Here is a 20,991-nt window from a genome sequence, read left to right as displayed (position 1 = left end):
GAAGGAGTGATCATCCTGCAACGAGAAGGCAGAGTAAAGGGGCTTATGTCTTACCTGTGAGTCCTGAACTGGGCTTTGGTAACCTCTGTATCAGATCTGTCCTGTTCATTTGTTTAAAAGCCTCCGTGGTTAACTCCACAGACTGTTGGCCGTAGGTCTCCATCATCAGATACACGGTCATCCTTCTGTCTTTCTCATAACTGTGTCGCCCCATAAATGGGAAGAATGGGAGGTTCTTCTGATGGACAATCAACATCAGGAACCTCGTGAATCTCTCAAACATCAGATCATCCAAATCATTCAGGGTTTCCAAAATCAGCTGTTGAACAGCTACTCTTGTCGCTACCTGAAAGATAATACGTTCATTAAATAAATATGTAAACCATGAATGAACCTGCATTAGGTGAATGAAAGCTGTGTTGTACTCAGTCAGACAGATGTAACGTTACTCACTTTCCTGATCAATCCAGACCGGTGTTCACCTGAGTCTTGCTCTGAGGGGAAAAGTGGTAAAAGTCATTGATTCAACATTTTGGGGATTTTTACATGTTTTTGTCTTTATTGTTATTACTTTTGGGTCCTGAGCTGCTGTCTGACAGCCTCTGCACCAGATCAGTCCTGCTGATCTCCTCCAAAACCTCCTTGGTCTTATTCACAGCCTCTTCGTTGTAGCACACCACCATTAGAAACACCATGTCCTGATGTCCTGTTATCTCAAACAGCATGGATGGGAGCCCAAACTGACGGAAGTCAGTTTGAGACAAGAGGACCTTCTTGAAATCCCCAAGCTCCCCGTCACTCAAATCAGCCAGCGTTTCCAAAAGCAGCTCTATAAAAGACGCCACCGTCTCCACCTGGAAAATTCAAAGGAAATGTTCATGAAGCAAAAGTAAAATTTCTCTGCTGGGATGATTATAGATTTTACTCTTTAAATATCATCAATGTCTGTTTTAGAAACATGGATGTGGAGAACATCATCCAAACTTCACAAGATAGTGAAACAACTGATGTTTGTCCACTTGACTGGTTACTGATGTAGATGTACATATTTCTTTGGTAACTTCTCTTTTATAACTACTGTATTTCTGTTAACGGGTTCCTGACTTTTATTTTATTACCTGCTTAAAGGATCATACCAGTGTTACTACATGTCACTGTCCATCAACAACATCGGTCATCTGTTTACAGTTTGTTTACATTTTGTTCATATTCAATAAACGTTACAGAATTTACCTGAAAATGTCAAGTTTAGTTAAAACCCACCTCGTAGTTAAAATCCTCCTTCTAGCTTGAAATTCAGTTCTTGTAAGGAACTATTTTCCCAGGCGTAATAACATTCAGCCCAACGGCTGTCTTTGCTCTGTTGTGATTGACAACAGTACCAGAACCTTTATTATATACAGTACCAGTTCTATTATTGATGAATCTGTCGATTCTTCCCTTCATTTATTAACTTTAGTTATATAATTTGGTCTATAATATTTCAGAAAATGGTTAAAGGTACCCATCACAATTCCCTTACATCTACATTGATATCTTCAAATGTTTTGTCTGACCAACAGCCCAAAACCCAAAGAGATGCAGTTAATGATCTAAAACAGAGAAAAGACCAATCAATGTAGACGAATCCATTGTTTTAGAATCCAAGTCAGACGTTACATCACTCACCTTCTGGATCAGCACAGGACAATGTTCATCCACACAGTATCGCTCTGAAGAGAGAGGAACTGTAAAATGATCACATAATCACTGTCAGAATAGAAGAATTAGAATGTTACATGTCAATGCAAAATAAACTGAAAATCTCCTTATTAATATCATAAAGATCAATTACCGGTTTCACCTGATAAACGTCTCAAATGCTCTCGCTGCACTTAATTCTTCCTATAGATTTACATTCAGACTGAGACTTCTAACTCTTTATAATTATCTTTTTTAATTATTAGATTAAATCAACCTCCCAGTACGAACACCTGAATAGCCTTTGTTTGAATCATTAGGTCCTTAATCAGAGGTGGGAAGTAAACTTAAGTAGAATTTTCAGGTATCTGTACTTTAGTATTTATTTCATGGACAACGTTTTACTGTTACTCCCTACATTTTAAACATATCTGTACTTTTACTCCACTATCTCTTCATAGCAAATCGTTGTTTGCTGCTATATAAATGTCTTAATGTCATGCGGATCCTTTAAGGGCTAGTTTTTGGTCTTTTACCTTTTGGTCTGCTGTCTGACAACCTCTGTACCAGAGCAAATCACTTCATATTCTCTCAAACCTCCCTGATCGTCTCACAGACTGTCGGCTGCAGGTTAACACCATAAAAAGCCCGTGTCCTGTATTTCTGTTGTCTCCATCTATGGAATGTCTGTGGAACGTTTGTGGAGGTCGGTTTCACTGAGAATCTTCTTGAAGCTCTTGATTTTCTGACTCAAATCAGCAGCGTTTCCAAGCTCTATAACAGACGCCATCGTCTCCACCTGGTCAATTCAAAGGGAGCTTTCATGGGCCAAACGTGCAAGGCCAGACAAGTGTCAATCAAACTTTGGTACACGCCCCCAGAGACGAATAGACCAATCAGGCTTATCTGATCCGTCCTTATGGGACTTTTACTGTGCAGGAACAACGTGAGTCTACTTTAGCTGACGTACTTTCCCTTTTCTTACGTAACACTGTACAATATCAACGAGGTATGTTTGCATAGTTCGCCCTGACATTCGGTTCGGAGCTTCAAATCACTCATTCATGTTTAGTCTTTCCTGTTTTATTTTGTCACTCCTCTGTCCCCTCGGTTCAGATCACTTCACTTCCTGGCTTGTGTGATTTCCTGCGGACGTCGTCGTGGTGACGTCACCCGTAGGGGTGTGGACTACGGTTCTGAAGCCTCGAGGTCGGCATTTTGGCCGTCGCCATCTTGGAGGTTTTGCAACCAGTGAACGGACGTGACCATATTTGGACTGAAGCAGAGGGACGGGTGGATCTGAAGAGGGGAAGAGCGGCACCCTGAAAGGTATTTCCTGAGAAGACGTCATATTACCTTCCATCACTGAACCTTTGGCATCAACGCGAGGAATCTTGCGTCGAGCTGAAACAAATTCAGGAAAATATAAATTGCACAATTTCAAATGATCGTAGTGTTTATGTCTGCTAGTATTTTCAACACACACACACACACACACACACACACACACACACACACACACACACACAGAAGACTTACATACAGAGCTCTCAAATGCTTTCGCTGCACTTCATTTGTCCTGTAGATTTATATTCAGACAGAAACGTCTGTAACTCAGGTTTTAAATATTTGATTAAATCAACGTCCCAGTACGAAACACAAAGCCAGGAGCACTGTTGGGTAAGTTACTCTAAAAAAGTAACTAGATAAAGTATTAGTTACTTCTCCCAGAAAGAAACTAAAGTAGTTACTGAGTTACAAATTCTAAAAGTAACTAGTTACTTTGGAAAGTAACTATTGCGTTACTTTCAAATTATTTTTAAATACTGATGTGTCAAATAATTTGGACCCCATCTCCATCCCTATTTGACGGAACTTAAAATATATGTATTATAATGAAATGGATCCTCAATACATTACAAACAGAAATCCACAGTGAACAAATCTAAACAATTTTATTGGAGATATTATAATTACTATGCTTATAGAGTGGATTGATAAAAATAATATATCTTTTGGAACTCTTGATATTTATTGCACCTCAACAGGTCACAACTGCAAAATGAAATTATGCTTGTTAAGCAATGCACCAAAAATAAATAATAAATATATTTACTCTTTGTAGTGTAAATTAGGGGGAAAAAACAGTAGACATATACGTATGTTTTTACATAATGTTGTGTGCAAGGAGGACATTTTGATTTCAGAGGTGGGGGGGACAAAAGTATTTTTAATAAAACTAACTCTTTCAGTTCACTGTGTTTTCTAGTAGTTCTTCTAGTTTTCTATTTCTTCTTTTAAGTCTACTGTTCCCTTTTTTGGTTTGACTGGTTGTAAATCATGTAGCCAAACATTATCACCCAATTCTAATCCAATAGTAATAATAACAACAACAATAATAATACATTTTATTGATCAGATTATTGAGAGCTTTGTAAATGATGAGGAGGATCCTGAAGTGGATATGCTGCTTCATTGGGAGCCAGTGAAGGTGTTGCAGGATGGGTGTAACGCCTTTCTTTGAGTAACTTAGACTTTCACTTCTAAAGAAGTCTCTTATGTCCACTTTTCTTTTTTTAAGACATCCTGGCTGCGTTTAATTACCAAACACACATACACGGACACCGATTCAAACGTTAATGTAAATGAAACCTCTGATATTACAATCCTTCTAGCTGACGTGAACCAGGCAGTTTACAGTAGCGGACTCCTGTAGGACTCCTAACCGCAGACAGCAGACCGGTATGCAAGATGGAGTGACAGCGGGGACGGCCAATCACACAAGAAACGGCAGAGCCAATCGAGGAGCTTGTGGGCGGTCTAAACTAAGGGAAACAGGATTCAGCTTGAGCGGCCGTTTTCCGTTTTTTCAGCTTGACGCGTCTCTGTTTAATTTAGCGTAACATTTGTTTTTTTCTGCCTTCAATGTAGTAACGAGACACATGTTTTGGCAGTAACGATAACGGCGTTATAATAATGAGATGAGGAATCAATTAGATTACTCGTTATTGAAAAAAGTAACTGCGTTACTAACGCCGCTACTTATAACACCGTAATTCCCATCACTGGCCAGGAGACATTTAGCTTAGCTTAGCATAAAGACTGGAGGCACAGGAGAACAACTCGTCCCTCCAAAGTTTATTGTTATTGTTACAATTCAACAAGATTTAGCGTCTTACTTAGGTTGGGAGGTTTTTAAACTTTGGACTGAGCCAGGCGAACGGTTAAATTAGGAGTTTTTTCAAATTAAGATTCTGGGTTTCCAGACAATCTGATCAGCGACTGATCACAGACAAACAAAGGCATTTGGTGAAAAGACATCATATTACCTCCCGTCAGTCCACTGATCCACCTGAAAGCACCAGCATGAACTCCAGTCGAGGGTCCCGCACCTAAAAACACATTTTTGGAAAATTAAAATTGCACAATGATGGATCAGTCTAGTGTTTATGCCTACTACTTTTTTAAACACACACACACACACACACACACACACACACACACACACACACACACACACACACACACAGAGAGCTCTCAAATGCTCTCGCTGCACTTAATTTGTCCTCTAGGTTTACATGCGGACAGAGACGTCTGTAACTCAGTTTAAAATTCATAACTCATGAGGTCCTTAATCAGAGGTGGGAAGTAACGAAGTACAAATACTATTCAGATTCTGGGTTTCCAGACCATCTGATCAGCGACTGATCACAGACAGCCTGAAAGGCATTTGGTGTGAAGACGTCATATTACCTCCACGTTCATCTTCCCCCTCGGTATCAACACCAGGAACTCCTGTCGAGGGTCCCGTAGCTGAAACAGATTCATGGAAAATTAAAATTGCTTATGTCTACTCACACTTCAACACACACGCACACGCACACACACAAATAGACTTACATAGGTTAAGACTTCTCAAATGCTCTTGCTGCACTTAATGTACTCGAATACATCTTCCTGGCTTTAAAACTGATTTTTTTTGTTTTAAGTGAAAAAGACCTTCAAGGATAAGACTGATGTTATCCTAAGTTCATGGCTGTAAATCAAATATATAGCTTTAATTCTTCAAAAAGGCTAAAGAAATCCTAAAACCAGCAGGGCACTGTGATGTGTGGCCGACTGTCGTGAAATACCATGAGTGAATACTGCGTTATGTACTATGGACTACTTTCAGACACAATCATGCACTAGTGAGTAAACGTAAACACTGCGTGTCTATTCTCAGTTTGCTTTGTTTTTAGCTATTTAACTCTTTCTCTTACACTCCATTCCATATATTACATCATAATATCATCATATTATTTATCAAATATATGTATTTGTCACTACATTTGTACAACATGTTGCATGTTCTTGCTTTTTTGAGTAACAGCTGTGTGAGAGAATACCGGCGCTCCTACCTTCGGCCATTGTTTTTCTATCAGTCGCTGCCACTGAGGATCAAGTAGCTGTAAAATAAAATGAGGGAATATTAACACTTCTTGTTCACAGGCTTCATGCAGACCTCTGTTGTCTCATGAACACTTACATCATTCACAGAATGCTGTCTTACTATAACAATCAGAACACCAAGAAAAGCAATAATTTGAACAGGTAAACACATTAAGGCTCAGTTATATGACAACGCCGAAACAAAATTAAATCATTAAAAAATACCAATATAGGAATGTGTCATAAACAACATTATAAGAATAGATCCAAGCAACAAATTCATTGTTTTAAAGTTATATGTTTGGCCTTTTATTGCGGAAGGACATCATAAGAGTTAAAGGGACGAGAGAGAGCGACGACATGATTTAAAAGACGGCCGAAGGGTGGGTTCAAACCGGGCCGCTGCAAGGAGCCTCGTAAAATGGGGCGGTAACTCTACCACTAAGCTATCAGCGAAATTAATGTGATCATGTAATCAGTCAGATCTAGTAGTGTCCTTATGATGGGGTAGTCTTATTATACTACTAATACTATTAATATGACTTCCGCATTCACACAGTCGGTGAGTTTTTGCCAGCTGTCCTTCCTGCATTTGGCAGATGAAACTGTTGCTTTTTGCCTGCATTATATGTTTAACTTCTTCGTATTTCTGTAAGATCATGGTTCGCTCCTCGTACGTGAAATACGCCGCTCCGCTGCCGTAGACTGATCCATGTTTGTGATTGGTCAAATGCTGCAAACGCCGCCTCTTTCATGTGCACGCGCTCATAGCTGGACAGGTAAACCCTGGGTTGAGTTAACGAGTTGATAACCAGCTTCGTGTGACCGCTTATCTCCGATTGCCTTTGTTAGGGTTACTTACAGTTTTTTACGATTGTTTACACACTAAAATAAAAAATGTCCACACAATTTGCGAAATTCTACTCCAAGGAGCAAAACACCTCCACAGATTTGCAAAACATTACACACAGGGATTTGTAAAACGCTACACACATTTTCACACCTTAGACACAGATAAGGATTGTGAGGTTACTTCCTTGTCATTGTCAATTGAAAAAAACTGTAAGCTGGATCTCTGAAAGATACCCTGGGTATGTTGAACTTGCTTCGTAGTACAGGCCCCTGGGGCTCATAGTTATTTAATTTCCAGTAACATTAAAGAGAAAAGTGGCAAATCCTCTCATTTGAGGAACTTAAGCCAGTGAATTTTTAACATTTCTGCTTGATAAATTACTCAAACAATCCATATTTAAACAGTTAACCATTGATTTCTGCTTTTCCCAGGAAAGAAATATCTGTAAAATCAACTAGATAGTACAAGTACTACATTTCATAGTATTTATATACCGGGTCCTCAATATAATTGTATTTACATGGCATACTAAACTATCTAGAGTACCTAATCCTACCCTGAGTAGTGGAAGAAGTACATAAAGGTCCCTATTAGGTCATTTGGAAAAACCATACTTTGGACTCATTGCTGAACCAAAAAAGCCCCGCCCCCTCCGTTCAGACCTCTGTTCAAAGCCCCGCCCCCAGAACGCCAAACAAATGGTCGAGATCGGCAGAGTGCAATCAGGAAGTAAGCATTGATGGACAGGCCAATTATTTTCTCCAACCCGTCTTTTTTGATTGGACGTGGTTTTTCCAGTCCTACCACGGCCACAGGTGACTTCTTTAAAATTATTTTTATGTCCAACATTTAATGTATTTATTGCTATCGGTATGTTGAGAGGATTTCAAATAATACAACAGATAGTGTTTCTGAAGAGCAGCGGCGGCACCAGAAAATTATTATTGGGGGGTCAATGAGGGGGTCTGATTGTTTATAGGAGGTGCTAGTGAATTCTGACACCAACAAATAATACTATAATAGATATAGATGTACTGTTCCCGTGGCCGTGCTGATATACTACATATTGTCGAATGCATGTTACTAAACGTTTATCATCAAACAAACACAAGCATATTTAACTTTAATGAAATGAAGTGCCAAACAACAAGCACAAAAAACAATACAAATCCACCACAGAGAACATCTGTGGATTTACAAGAGTGTAACTGAGAATTGTAGCACAGTGTATAGTTGTATACAGTATACTCTTACAACTGTCTCTGAACTCACTAAACTCACTCTCTCCTTCTGTTCTCCTCTCCTTCACTCTCCACTCCTGTCTTCCTCCTCTTCCTCTCCTCTAAACTCCTCCTCCTCACTCTCCACTCCTGTCTTCCTCTCCTCTTCCTCCCTTCTTCTCCTCCTCACTCTCCACTCCTGTCTTCCTCCTCTTTCTCTCCTCTAAACTCCTCCTCCTTCACTCTCCACTCCTGTCTTCCTCCTCTTCCTCTCCTCAAAACTCCTCCTCCTCACTCTCCACTCCTGTCTTCCTCTCCTCAAAACTCCTCCTCCTCACTCTCCACTCCTGTCTTCCTCTCCTCTAAACTCCTCCTCCTCACTCTCCACTCCCCAGTAAACATTTTCTCGACCATCGTCTAGATGAAGACGTCCAATCGACGTCACTTTAATTCGACTGTTTTTCGACAACATGAAATAATATCATGGCAAATATTACCTTATTAAATATGCATTTTAGAGAGGTTTAACTCAATAAACAATGCCAGAAAAACGTTTTCTCGACCTGCGTCTAGATGAAGACGTCCAATCGACGTCGCGTCACGACGTGACTTTAATTCGACTGTTTTTCTCTGTGAGCTCTGTGAGCCGTTGATATGTCGTCGAAACGACGTGAATTGATGCCGTCGAAGAGCCGTCGAAATCCGACGTCAGAAAAACTTTCATTTCAGCACCTCTGGTAGACGTCGAATCGACCTGCCTGACCGACGTCGATTAGACGTCAAATAGACGTCAAAATGTTTGCTGGGTCCTGTCTTCCTCTCCTCTAAACTCCTCCTCCTCACTCTCCACTCCTGTCTTCCTCTCCTCTATCACGATAGGAACGTTATAAACAATATTTCTTCAGATGATTGATTGTTAATGTCTCAGTGTCTTAATTTGTTCTATATTTGTTATAGTTTTTAATCCATAAATATTTCGAGGGGAGGGGGGGCAAAAGGCGGGGCGCAGCCTTTGACAGGAGACCCTGCTTGCCCCCCCGCCCCCCCGCGCCGTCACTGCTGAAGAGAATCACCTACTCAACCTTTAAGTGGAAGTAGTAACCCTAACGGTAGAAACAATCAAAATGTTAGTAAAGCAAAGGTCCATCATAAGTACCAAAACTACTAATTATGAATATAATACCCATTATGTATAAATACATATATGGTTGTGTGTATATAGTCCTAATAATCATATGGATAAATGCAGCGGCGCCGCCAGCATTCAATTTCAATGTACGCACAGAAACGGCAAATACAACAACAAATGGAAAAATACTTTTTTAAGACGGAATCTAATGTTTTCAGTATCAGTGAAATCAGTAGCGTATATCATGGTGATAGGCCCCGGTGCAAATATTTTTTTTGTGCCCTCCATCCCTGAACTAAACACAAGCGCACGCTTGTGAGCACTCCACGCACGCACACACACGCTTGGACACACACGCACAGTACGGTATGATAACTCTCCCGGCCCGGGGAGAGAGACATGCATCGGCTCGTGCTCAGCAGCAGAGAGGTGACGAGACTAGAGCCGAGCTGTATTGTGTAGTGGAGAGGGGCCAACACACGCTATGCGCTATTGCGCACACACGCGCGATCGTCCTCTCAAATGCGGCTGCGTCTCTCCAGGTCACTGTGTGAGAGAAAGAAAAGCTCTGACTTGCTTGGGCAGACGTTGTTTGGTGTCACCCGCTGATTTGCATAATTTAAAATATCTAGCCCGCTGAATCTTCCAATCCGGCCCCGGTTCAGCATCATCCAAAAAAAAAATTCACCTTCAAAAAAAGTACGCACAGTGCGTACTGGATTCCGGCTGGCGGCGCCACTGGATAAATGTGTGTATACTGTGAAGATATAATACATACAGTATATTATGCAGCTGGTAAAGGTGGATTGCATTAGTTGATTTTGTGTGAATCTGCTGTCGATTTAATTGTTGCGCAATCCTCCCTCTCTGTCATCCTGGTTGAACTTCGTCTATTTTCTAGTCAAACGGTTTGGTGAAAATATCTCAGTTTAGTTAATGCATCATTAGTAACAACGGTGATGTCATCAGGAAAGCGTTCTCACACCGTTTTAACGTGAAAATCCGACAAGAAGTTCAAACTACGAAAGTGAAAGTAAGAAAAGAACAAAAAGAAGTAAATGTCGTTTTACAAACCTTTTTAAACAGCTCTAACTTCAGCTGTCAGAGTCCGTCCACTTTTGTATGATTGCGGCAAATCATCGATCGCTGAGGTTACAGGACTGTTGCTCTCTTGAAAAGTGAAAAGGTGTGTCTTCTCCTTCGAGCCTTCTGTTCCGTTTACTTGGCTGCGATGAGCAGATCGGGCGGTGTCAGGCTTGTTCGGGATGGTCTTGGCTTGACTTGACTTGACTTACCACGCCGACGAGAGCTGCAGGTGTCTGAGGGGGCGGGCTCTAAAAGAGACGGCAGCCAAACGCCGTCAAGTCGGACAACAAAGTCAACGTGACTATAGTGCTCAAGCGATAGAACACAGCAGCAAACCAAAGAGGATATGTTATATATATATATATATATATTAGGGCTGTCAAAGTTAACGCGTTAACGCGTTAATACAACATCCTCTTAACGCCGTTAATTTTTTTAACGCGCGATTAACGCTCGGTATTAAAAAAAAAAAAAACGCGCATTGTATGATTTATGGCCGTCGGTGGCACCTGTAGTCTTGATCCAGAGGGAAGGTGCGTGTCCACAGGCAGCGGTGTTTCCCCGCGTCCCATTCATTGTCTATAGGTGCGTGTCCACAGGGGCGATTTTAAACGCGTGTGGACGCGCCGCTTCCCAGTATTGCACGCTTGGTGGGCTGCCACTAGAGGATGATTGACAGGCGCTCTCCTTTAAACAACACATTTTTGCGAGCGTTCGCGAGCGTTCCCGAGGCGGCGAGTCGAGCCCGGCGCCTCTGATTAGCATAAAGTAGATTCGACTTCAACTTTAGGCAAATGAGGAGCGGCCAACTCGCGCGCCGTCTCTCGACATTCGCCGCGACGCTACCAGAATGCATTGCACAGCTTTTCACATAGACAATGAATGGGACGCGGGGAAACACCGCTGCCTGTGGACACGCACCTTATGTGAAAAGCTGTTCACCTTCAAAAGACTGCCGGATGGTTCAGTCGATAAGACCAAAGTCATCTGCTCGTACTGTGGATATGAAATGAGCTACCATAGAAGTACGTCCAGTCTGAGATATCACTTGCAAGCCAATGCACTTATATCCTAACTGTACTTCTCTCCTGTTACACTATCTCCTGTGACATGTTCACTTTAATTGTTTGTGATATATTCTTATAACCCTGTTTTGATCCCATGTTTTGGTAAGGGGATATTTGAAGTGTTAAATAAACATTTTCATAAATCAAGTATATTTGCCTTATGTTGTTAAAAGTATTAAGAATATGAAAAAAATACATTACGGTACATTTAGTAGTAAAAAAAATGTGCCAAAAAATGCGATTAATTTGCGATTAATCGCGAGTTAACTATGGACAAAATGCGATTAATCGCGATTAAAAAAATCAATGTTTTGATAGCCCTAATATATATATATATATATATATATATATTACACACACACACACATACATAAATACATACATACACACACACACGCAAGGCAACATGTGGAAGGCACTTTTTTTCCAGTATATTTGTATTATCATTCTGTTTGTATTAACCAGACCTCACATATAAATAGACTCACAACACAATGCACGGAACTTTAGATCAAGCCATGAGATCAATGCGACCAAAATAAAAAGTATCATTTAACCACAAGGTGGCCGCCGAGTGCGGACCTGAACACACGTCATTGAACTTTAAACCAATGAGAACCATTCCGCTGTAGCGGAGGTGTAGACAAGCCGGTTGCAGCCGTCGTAGACCGCGCTGCCAAGCGCTGCAAGAAACGGCTCTTAAAAACCTGTTCCCGCGATGTTTTGGGCCACGTGATATGGTCGCGACCCTGTGACGTCTTTGCAGTCGGCTGCTAAGTCGGACACAATTCTAGCCATCATGTACGGTGGCCGGGATGTGCAAAACAAATTTACAATATGAGAAACACTTTTACAAAGCTGGAGACAAAGTTAAATTTCAGAAAACAAAATGGCATTGTCATAACACATTTACAAGTCCTGAGACAAATTTACATTTGAGAAAACAAATTTACAAGACGTGAAACACTTTTACAAACGCAGAGACAAATTTACAAGTAACTCTTGCAACCGGAAAGGGAATGTACCAACTGGCGAGTAGAACCGGAAGTAATAAGGTGACCCAAGATGGACGGCAGGCAAGCAGTCTTTTGCCGGTTTTGTGGCGAACATATGAGCCGATTAATGCCGTTTTGTTTTTCGTGTGGTCGGTCTTTGGAGTTTTTGAATGCCGCAGCTCAGACGGAAGGACCAGCTACACAGGGGACATCTCAACTGCCGGATAATGCTAAACAAAGTAAGTGTAGCATAGCCGTAGCTATCCGTACGGCTAATAATCCGTATCCGTAATAATCGTAAGTCAATCAACGTAAACAATGTTATTGATTAGCGGCTGCTAACTTTCTATTACTTTGGTTTTGTTAATTTTAGCAGAAAAACCTTGCCCATCATATAAGCAGTTTCTGGAGTACAGAAGTTCCAAGTCCAAGGAGCGTCAGTCTTTTAACTACGGGCCAAGAGGAAGACAGCGGGCTAACGAGCGAAAACGCGTCCAGGTAGGCTGTACTGGCAGTATTAGCTTATCAATACTCGACTGCCTGACTCGGGATAACTCAAAAATGGATCTATATAAGAGAACTTATATATTTGACACGGGAATCTGTGCGTAGATTTTACAACATTGTCGCACTCGTGCAAGACGAGATGCTTTGCTGAAGCAACTCGGCACAACAGTGTAACGATCTGGAGTGTTGTTTACAGTTATGTTCGGCTAACTATGAAACTGTGGTGGCATAAATTAGAACATGGAGGGACATCGCATTCTCCATAATCAATGGGACGTTCCTCCATGTTCTCCATAATTAATGGGAAACACTGGTGTATGTATAATCTTTTATATTACTATGTGTAGTACATGAAATTAACCTTACCTTTTTCATTTTTTAGATAAACATTGGATTGATGGTGCCAAATGGGACTGATCTAAAACCTCTAAGAGGGAAAACACTCCCATTATTTGTAGACCCAGAGATAGAAGCACCTGATGTCCTGAAACAAGCAGTCCAGAAGATGAGTACATTTAACAAGGACATGCCAGAAGGAACGTATGTCCTTTTGTATCCAGACTGCTCAGAGGTGATCCATGTGCCTGGGTCAGAAAAGCCATTCAAATTGGCAGAATATAAAAAAGAACTCGGGAGGCCATATTGCAGGATCACCTTTTTCATTTGCCTTGAAAAACATTTTAAAGGAGGTTAGTAGATCTCATGATTCAATATTTTTATATATTTTAGACGCTGCACTGAAGGATATATCAACATTAGCAACATGATCTGTGGAATTCTTTTTGTTTTTACAGCCGTGGATGATACCTCAGACTCTGATTCTGAAATTGTCATCACTTCAAGGAGCACAGCTGAATTCGATCGAGCTGACACTGTGGTAAGAATTTTTTTTTCTAATTATCAATATATACACGTGAATGAATGTATTTGTCTATGTCAAAACTGACAACCTATACTGACAACCTATCACCATTAATACATACTGTATATGATAAGGGAAGAGTTATGGAAGCTATTATAAATTGTTGATAAATTTGTTTTCCTGTCAGGTTTTTGAACCACAAAACCAAAGTACTCCCAAAAACACACTTGAAGATGAAAGGTCAGTACATATTTGGCACCCAGCCTTTGTCAAAGAGTGAGTCAAAGAGATTTCATGAGAGGTCCTTTCTAGTGGTAATCAACCACTAGTAATCTTGCCTGAAGGACAATAATAAATAATGTAATCATTTTGTCATTTTAATCATGTTTCAGAGATGCACCAGGACGTTCAGCAACAACTCAGCCTGGACAGGTATTTGGGCAGACTGTAGCAGCTTGACATTTCTTACTTCCAGTGTTGTTGTTTCAGACATGTTTATTTGTTTTTCAGATTGTAATATTTGATGCTGAAGATATGGATCCACCTGAAATAAATCCAGCCAAGACTTCTTGCTACAGGTATGTAACAAATGATAGAGACTCATAATTCATTGGGGAGAAATTTATGTTTGTAAGACGTTTTAATGTGGAGATTGTAATTTTCCAACAGTAAATACACGGACCTGTATGCACCAGGTGTTGAGGGAATTGACGAGGAGCTGGTTGCGGTCAATGTTGAGAATTTCCAACACACTGCAGTGTAACTTCTGACTGGTGTCATAGCCCTGGCTCATAGAGCACGACAAAGTGGGAGACAACACACCTTTAACGCAACTTTAACTGAACTTTATTTATAAATGCAACCCAAAACAACATAACAAAGAAGTCTGTAATCTGTAGTCAGTAATGTCTGCAGTGTTGTTTGTAATTGAGGGTGGTGATGATAACACAAAAGAACACACAAACCAAACAGGCAGCAAGTCGTCAGAGAGAGAGAGACAATGTGAAGGAGGAGCCAGCTAAATAACCTGGGCCTAGGCTGCCCAGGTGAATCTCGTCAGATCAGCAGCTCCACCCATCTACCTGAAATGAGCCTGCAAGAAAAAAACACAACGGGACGACCAGGAGAGAGCTGGGTCGTCACACCCATGGGCGTAGCGGACGCGGGGTACATGTCCCCCGCACTTCCCGTATCTGTGCCCTCTGTCCCCCGCACTTTTTACAGCCATTACAACCCTTCAATTCATTTTAACACGTGGAAACGCGCTTTTCCTAGCCGCCTTCGAACGCACCTTGAGCAGGCAGAGCCAGGCGGCAAACACTGCTGTCTTGTTGTGATTTCAATCACACAGACATTGATTCAGATCTTGTTCACCATGTTCAGCAAACCAGCAGCCAAGAGGCAAAAAACCTTACTGTTTACTGTTCAAACCATGTAAGTTGAGTATTTCTGTTGCATGTAGATAATGTTTAGCTCAATGATGTCTAATTAATACATGTCAATATAGGCCTATCAAGTTAAGCTAGTTAACAATTGTTAACTCTTAGTTATGTTGAATCGCTTGCTAGGTGCGGTGGTAGTAACTAGTTAAATTTACTCCTTTACATTTACTTGAGTAACTACATTGTACTCTTGAGAGTTGTTTTACTGCAAAATATGTTTTACTTTTACTTGAGCAATATTATTCTAAAGTAACAACACTCTTACTTGACTACAATTTTTGGCTACTCTACCACCTAGAAATATACCCACTCCTCCTTAATTTCTGCACAGAACTTGTGCTCACTATTGTTTTGCACATATTTTTTAATCGTTATATAATAGAAAGAGCAGCGTCAGGGAGGAGAAAGTGGACCAGAGGCCAGCAAGGATGATCATGCAGGGTCACAGGTGAGAAGAGAATATAACTAGCTGAGAAAGAATATAGATAGCATAAAAGTGACTTTGCGATTAATTTCCACAGCTATGTCACCACTACTATTATTAATTCTATTTATAAATTTTGCTGCGCACATTTATTTTCTGGCTACTTACCCTGTAGATGTTAGAGAGTCATTCTGTGTCAACTCGGCGTTAGATTTTAGATTTTGACTTTAGATTTTGATAGTATATAATTCTAAAGAACTAAAGTCAGTCCCCTGGTGCTCTGCTGTTTGTAGTTATGTGGTTCTTTAGCCACTAAGTAGAGGTGCAATTGAATGTGAGAGGATGATAAATCACTCAATAGACCTCAGAACAATTTGTCCCCCTCACTTCTGAAATGATGGCTACGCCCCTGGTCACACCCCCCCACTTAAGAGCAGAGACCCACTAGGTACTCTGCCACAATATATCCTAATTATTTACAAAATATAATAACAAAACAGAATGGACAATAACCACATTTTTCGCTTTACAGTATTGACAAAATTGACACGACCTTCTGCAGTTGGTTGGGAGTAACAAAACAATTCATACCTTCTACCGATCCCTCAGGACCATCTCACCCCCTCCGCAACCTGGGTACCTACAGGAGCATTTTTAAGAGAGCCGGACAGCCCAAAAGGAACACAGACAAAAGGCAGAAATATGATGGCATTAACAGTTACTCTTAACACAAACTAGAAGGCGCGAGAAAGGGCATCAGCCATTACATTTTCCCTACCTTTTATATAGCGAATATCCAAATGATAAGGCTGCAAAAATAATGCCCATCTGATCAACCTCTGGTTAGGATTTTGCAAAGAGCGCAAGAAGATAAGGGGATTATGGTCTGTGTACACTACCAGAGGGGTTCCTGAACTCGTATACACATCAAAATGCTGTAATCCCCAAATTAACGCCAGGGCCTCTTTCTCAATCACCGAGTAGTTCAACTGATATGAATTGAACTTTTTTGAGAAGAACCCAACTGGTCTCTCTACCCCCCCAACATCAGCTTGTAACAGGACTGCCCCAGCCCCCACCTGACTGGCATCAACCTGCAATGTAAAAGGCTTATCAAACTGTGGTGCTATCAACACAGGAGAGGAACAGAGGAGAGCTTTAACATTTTCAAAAGCAACCTGAGCCTTATCTGACCAGACACACTTCACCTTAGACTTCAGAAGATCTGTAAGTGGTGCCACAACTGATGAGAAATTCTTACAGAAACTTCGGTAATATCCCACCATGCCCAGAAACCGCATCAAGTCTTTCTTGGTTACAGGAGGTGGAAAATTCTTAATGGCTTCCACTTTAGCCTCAACAGGGCGAACCTCCCCTTGCTCCACCACTTTGCCTAAATAGGTAACTGTGGCTCTCGCAAAATCACACTTGGCCAAATTCACTGTTAACTGTGCCCATACCAATCTGTCAAACAATGCCGTGATCCTCTGCAGATGGTCCTCCCAAGTATCACTGAACACAACAACGTCATCAAGGTACACAGCACAACCTACCAGCCCATTCACCACACTATTCATCAGCCGTTGGAACGTGGCCGGGGCATTACGTAAACCAAAGGGCATGACTTTATAGGAATACAAGCCGGTAGAAGTTATAAAAGCACTTATCTCCTGGGCCCGTGGAGACAGTGGGACCTGCCAGTATCCTTTTAGCAGATCAAACTTGCTCACAAATGTGGCTGCACCTACTTGGTCAACGCAATCCTCCATTCGTGGTAAAGGAAAAGAATCAGGTTTTGTGACACCGTTTACTTTCCTGAAGTCAGTGCATGGTCGAAAAGTCGAATCAGGTTTTTTCACAAGTAAACACGGAGATGCCCAGCTAGAATTGGAAGGCTCTGCCAGATTATTATCTAGCATATACTGAACCTCTCTATCCAATTGCATCTTCTTGTCTGGTGAAACACGATAAAAGCGCTGTTTAATTGGTTGAGCATCACCCACATCTATATCGTGTTCAATCAGATGTGTTTGCGATGGCGTATCAGAAAACAGTTCGGGGTACTTGTCTATCAATGAAAGTAGTTCATTGCGCTCACCCTCATCCAAATGACCAAGTACTGATGGCAAAGAGTGACTTCAGATTTTGATGAAAGCGCTCTAAGGCACCCTGGCTTTGAGGATGATAAGCTGATGACTGGTTATGTTTAATCTGGAGTTGCTGCAAAGCCTGTGAAAACAGTTTAGAGCGAAAGTTGGAACCTTGGTCAGTTTGAATAACTTTGGGGATGCCAAACACAGAAACAAAATGTGACAATGCCTTCACTACAGACTTTGTTGTTATAGATCGCAAAGGATAAGCTGCGGGATACCTAGTAGCCTGGCACATCACCGTCAACAAATATTTGTTACCAGATTTGGAAGGAGGCAGCGGACCTACACAATCCATAATCAAATACTCAAATGGCTGATCTAATGCTGGTACAGGATACAGTGGTGCTGGGCTTATAGTCTGATTCGGCTTACCCGTCAACTGGCAAGTGTGGCACGTTTTGATGAAAACGGAGACATCCCTTTTCACCCGAGGCCAAACAAAATGACGCAAGATCCGATGGTATGTTTTTTGCACCCCCATGTGTCCCGCTACATCATCATGAGAGGCTTTCATCACCATCTCTCTAAATTTGGCAGGCACCACAATTTGCCAGACTGGTTTTCCCACACAATTGTCTGTCTGTGGACACCATTTACGCACCAGGACATCGTTTCTCACAAAATAACCCTGAGCTGCAGTTTCCATGTCCCCCACAGGAGATGCCAGCTCAAATAATGCCTTTATTGAGGGATCAAACTCCTGTCCCTCAATTAACTCTCCCCGAGAGATGGACCCAAGAGGCACAGGAATAACCATTGCCGTAGATTCAGCTACTTCCTGCTTTACAGCCTCATCTTTTCCCCGTCCCATGGCTCGAGTTATTGCACACACTGGAAACAACTCTACCTCAGGCAAAACCTCAGCTGATTCTACCACCTCTGTCTGTAAAGGTGGCAGTACAGGAACCTGAGTGATAACATAAGGTGGTGGAACCTCAGCCCAAACTCTATTTCCTGCCATATCATTTCCAAGAATCATGTCAATGCCTTCCACAGGCAAAGCAGGACGGACCCCAACTGCCACCTCCCCAGTAACCAACCCACAAGCCACCTCCATTTTATGAACTGGCACTGGAATAATAGTCATGCCCATTCCTCGCATCAAAATAAAATTTCCAGTATCTGAATCTGCGGAGAAAGGAAGGACAGACTCACAGACAAAACTATGCTTTGCCCCAGTGTCTCTCAAAATGTTAACTGCCACTTTCTCCCCAAACAAGGAGACATAACCATCAGAAATGAACGCTGCAAAGTCATCATCCCCTTTGGACTCATCCACAGGACAGAGGTCCTCAGAGGGACTGTTTATTTGGAGCGCCATCTGAGCTGAAGGAACAGAGGCAGCCAAAGCAGCTGGTTTTACCTGCGAACTACCTGTGAACTTTGATCTCCCTTTGAGCACAGGACAGTCATTTTTACAGTAATTGCAAATCTTACTGGGATCACGCTTCATCCAGCTACGATCAAATCTAGAGGAACTAGACTCCCCATGTAGCAAAAATGATTTGTCTGTGCGTGCCGAAGTATTCTGCGCATCAACCCTGCCGTTACCAACTGTACTTTTATGAGTCAGGATGTACTCATCGGCCAGCACTGCGGCTTCCTGGGATGTTTTAACTTTTCGTTCATTTAAGTAAGTAACAACACTCTCTGGCACACAGTTTTTAAATTGTTCAAGTGCTACCAAATCACAAAGCTGTTGAAAAGTACCAACTTCTGATGCTGAACACCAACGATTAAACTGGAGGACCATATCCCTTACACATTCAACATAAGTCTGGTGCTCCCTCTTTCTCAAACTCCTGAAACGTTGCCGATAGGCTTCGGGTACCAGCTCATAGGCTTTTAGCACAGCAGCTTTCACTTTAACATACACTTTACTATCTGCCGGACTTAATGCAGAATATGCTTCCTGTGCTTTTCCAGTAAACACACATTGAAGCAACAAGGTACGTTCAGCGTCATGCCACTCACAAGATTCTGCAACCCGCTCGAACAAGGAAAAGAAGGTATCCGGATCTTTCTCACAAAAATTTTGGTACCAACCTTAACTTTGTACTTATGTCACATCTAGGAAAAATGTTCACTAGACCCCACACTGTCCCTGCCTAAACCATCATTAAGCTTGCCCTCCTTAATCAGATTTAGCTTGTAATGTTCCAACTCTAATTTAGACTGTTCTGTTTTGAATTTCATTTTTTCAAGTTCCAATTGTATTTCAAGTTCCTTTTGCTGTTTAAGTTTCTCATGTTCCAATTGCATTGCTAACAACTCTTTCTGTTGTTCAAAACTGAAAGTTGCATTGGTAACCTTGGGCTGAAACTCCTCCCTTTTAAGGACTCCAGCCTCCACCAAGTTTGCTTTCAAAATGGCTCTAATATTTTCTTTCAACCGTTTATCACCAATCTCAATGTCATAATGCTCAGCTATTTTTAACAGCTGATCTTTAGTGTATTGACTGAGAAGATGATCTGAAGGGGAGTGAAAAAACTCATCCACCGAAGCCATTATCAAAATCCTGATTTTTAGGTAGGAATTAATCAAACAGCACAAAACCCACAATATATTTCCCCAATTTACCTTATGCAGACAGGCATTTAGAGAAACCAAAAATCATAAGAAGAGTTCCCCCCCCTAACCTTACCTAACAAAACAAAACAAAATCTTACCTAACCAACTCAACCCTAGTCTTCTGGCAGTCACATGTAGGGGGTACTTATGCACACTAAACCAGTGGAGTGAAGAAAACGACCAGCAATTTGGCCCCTTTCCCACAGCCACGGAGATGCTCCCGAGCTTTGCTCTACCCATGTTCACCACCGGCCTAAAACATTGAGAAAGATGAACCCCCTAAACAGGACTCATCCCTTTTCCTACCTGGGGAAAAACTCCTATAACAATGGCTCTCCTCTTGCCAGTTCACACCGAGAAAAATCTGGAAAATATAAACCTTCGTGGATCAACACAATCAAAAGGACCAAAAGCTCCCTTAACCAACCACCAAAACCTCAAACCAATCATACATGTGTGAATCTCCCATCCATTTTACCAGTAACAAAACAGAGCAGCAACTTGAAAATCTACCACCCTGAACAACAATCTAAGGAAACAACAAACTGGCACAAACTGACTGAAACCTACT

The 20,991-nt window shown here is 41.5% G+C and overlaps 3 protein-coding genes across 3 annotated transcripts in view; 1 reads left to right on the top strand and 2 right to left on the bottom strand.

Moving 5' to 3' along the window:
• Nucleotides 1-20,991, bottom strand: part of LOC311025004 (NACHT, LRR and PYD domains-containing protein 1b allele 5-like) — a 174,164-nt gene that overhangs the window by 42,090 nt on the left and 111,083 nt on the right. The gene's annotated exons all lie outside the window — the stretch shown is intronic.
• Nucleotides 11-6,090, bottom strand: LOC311024821 (uncharacterized protein; the record flags this gene model as incomplete). The annotated part of the gene is made up of 6 exons (XM_084027397.1): nt 11-15; nt 572-854; nt 1,669-1,727; nt 3,037-3,084; nt 5,010-5,072; nt 6,081-6,090. The coding sequence occupies 6 exons, from the start codon at nt 6,088-6,090 to the stop codon at nt 11-13; spliced, it is 468 nt and encodes a 155-aa protein (XP_083883523.1).
• LOC311024820 (uncharacterized protein) lies at nt 13,483-14,593 on the top strand (the record flags this gene model as incomplete). The annotated part of the gene is made up of 6 exons (XM_084027396.1): nt 13,483-13,657; nt 13,763-13,845; nt 14,018-14,070; nt 14,223-14,262; nt 14,341-14,408; nt 14,500-14,593. Exons 1-6 carry the CDS (start codon nt 13,495-13,497, stop codon nt 14,591-14,593), a joined length of 501 nt encoding a protein of 166 aa, XP_083883522.1. The 5' UTR covers nt 13,483-13,494.

Source organism: Eutrigla gurnardus (genome assembly GCF_963514095.1).
Source record: "Eutrigla gurnardus genome assembly, chromosome: 14".
NCBI classification, from domain to species: Eukaryota; Metazoa; Chordata; class Actinopteri; order Perciformes; family Triglidae; genus Eutrigla; species Eutrigla gurnardus.
This window is presented reverse-complemented; position numbering and strand designations above follow the sequence as displayed.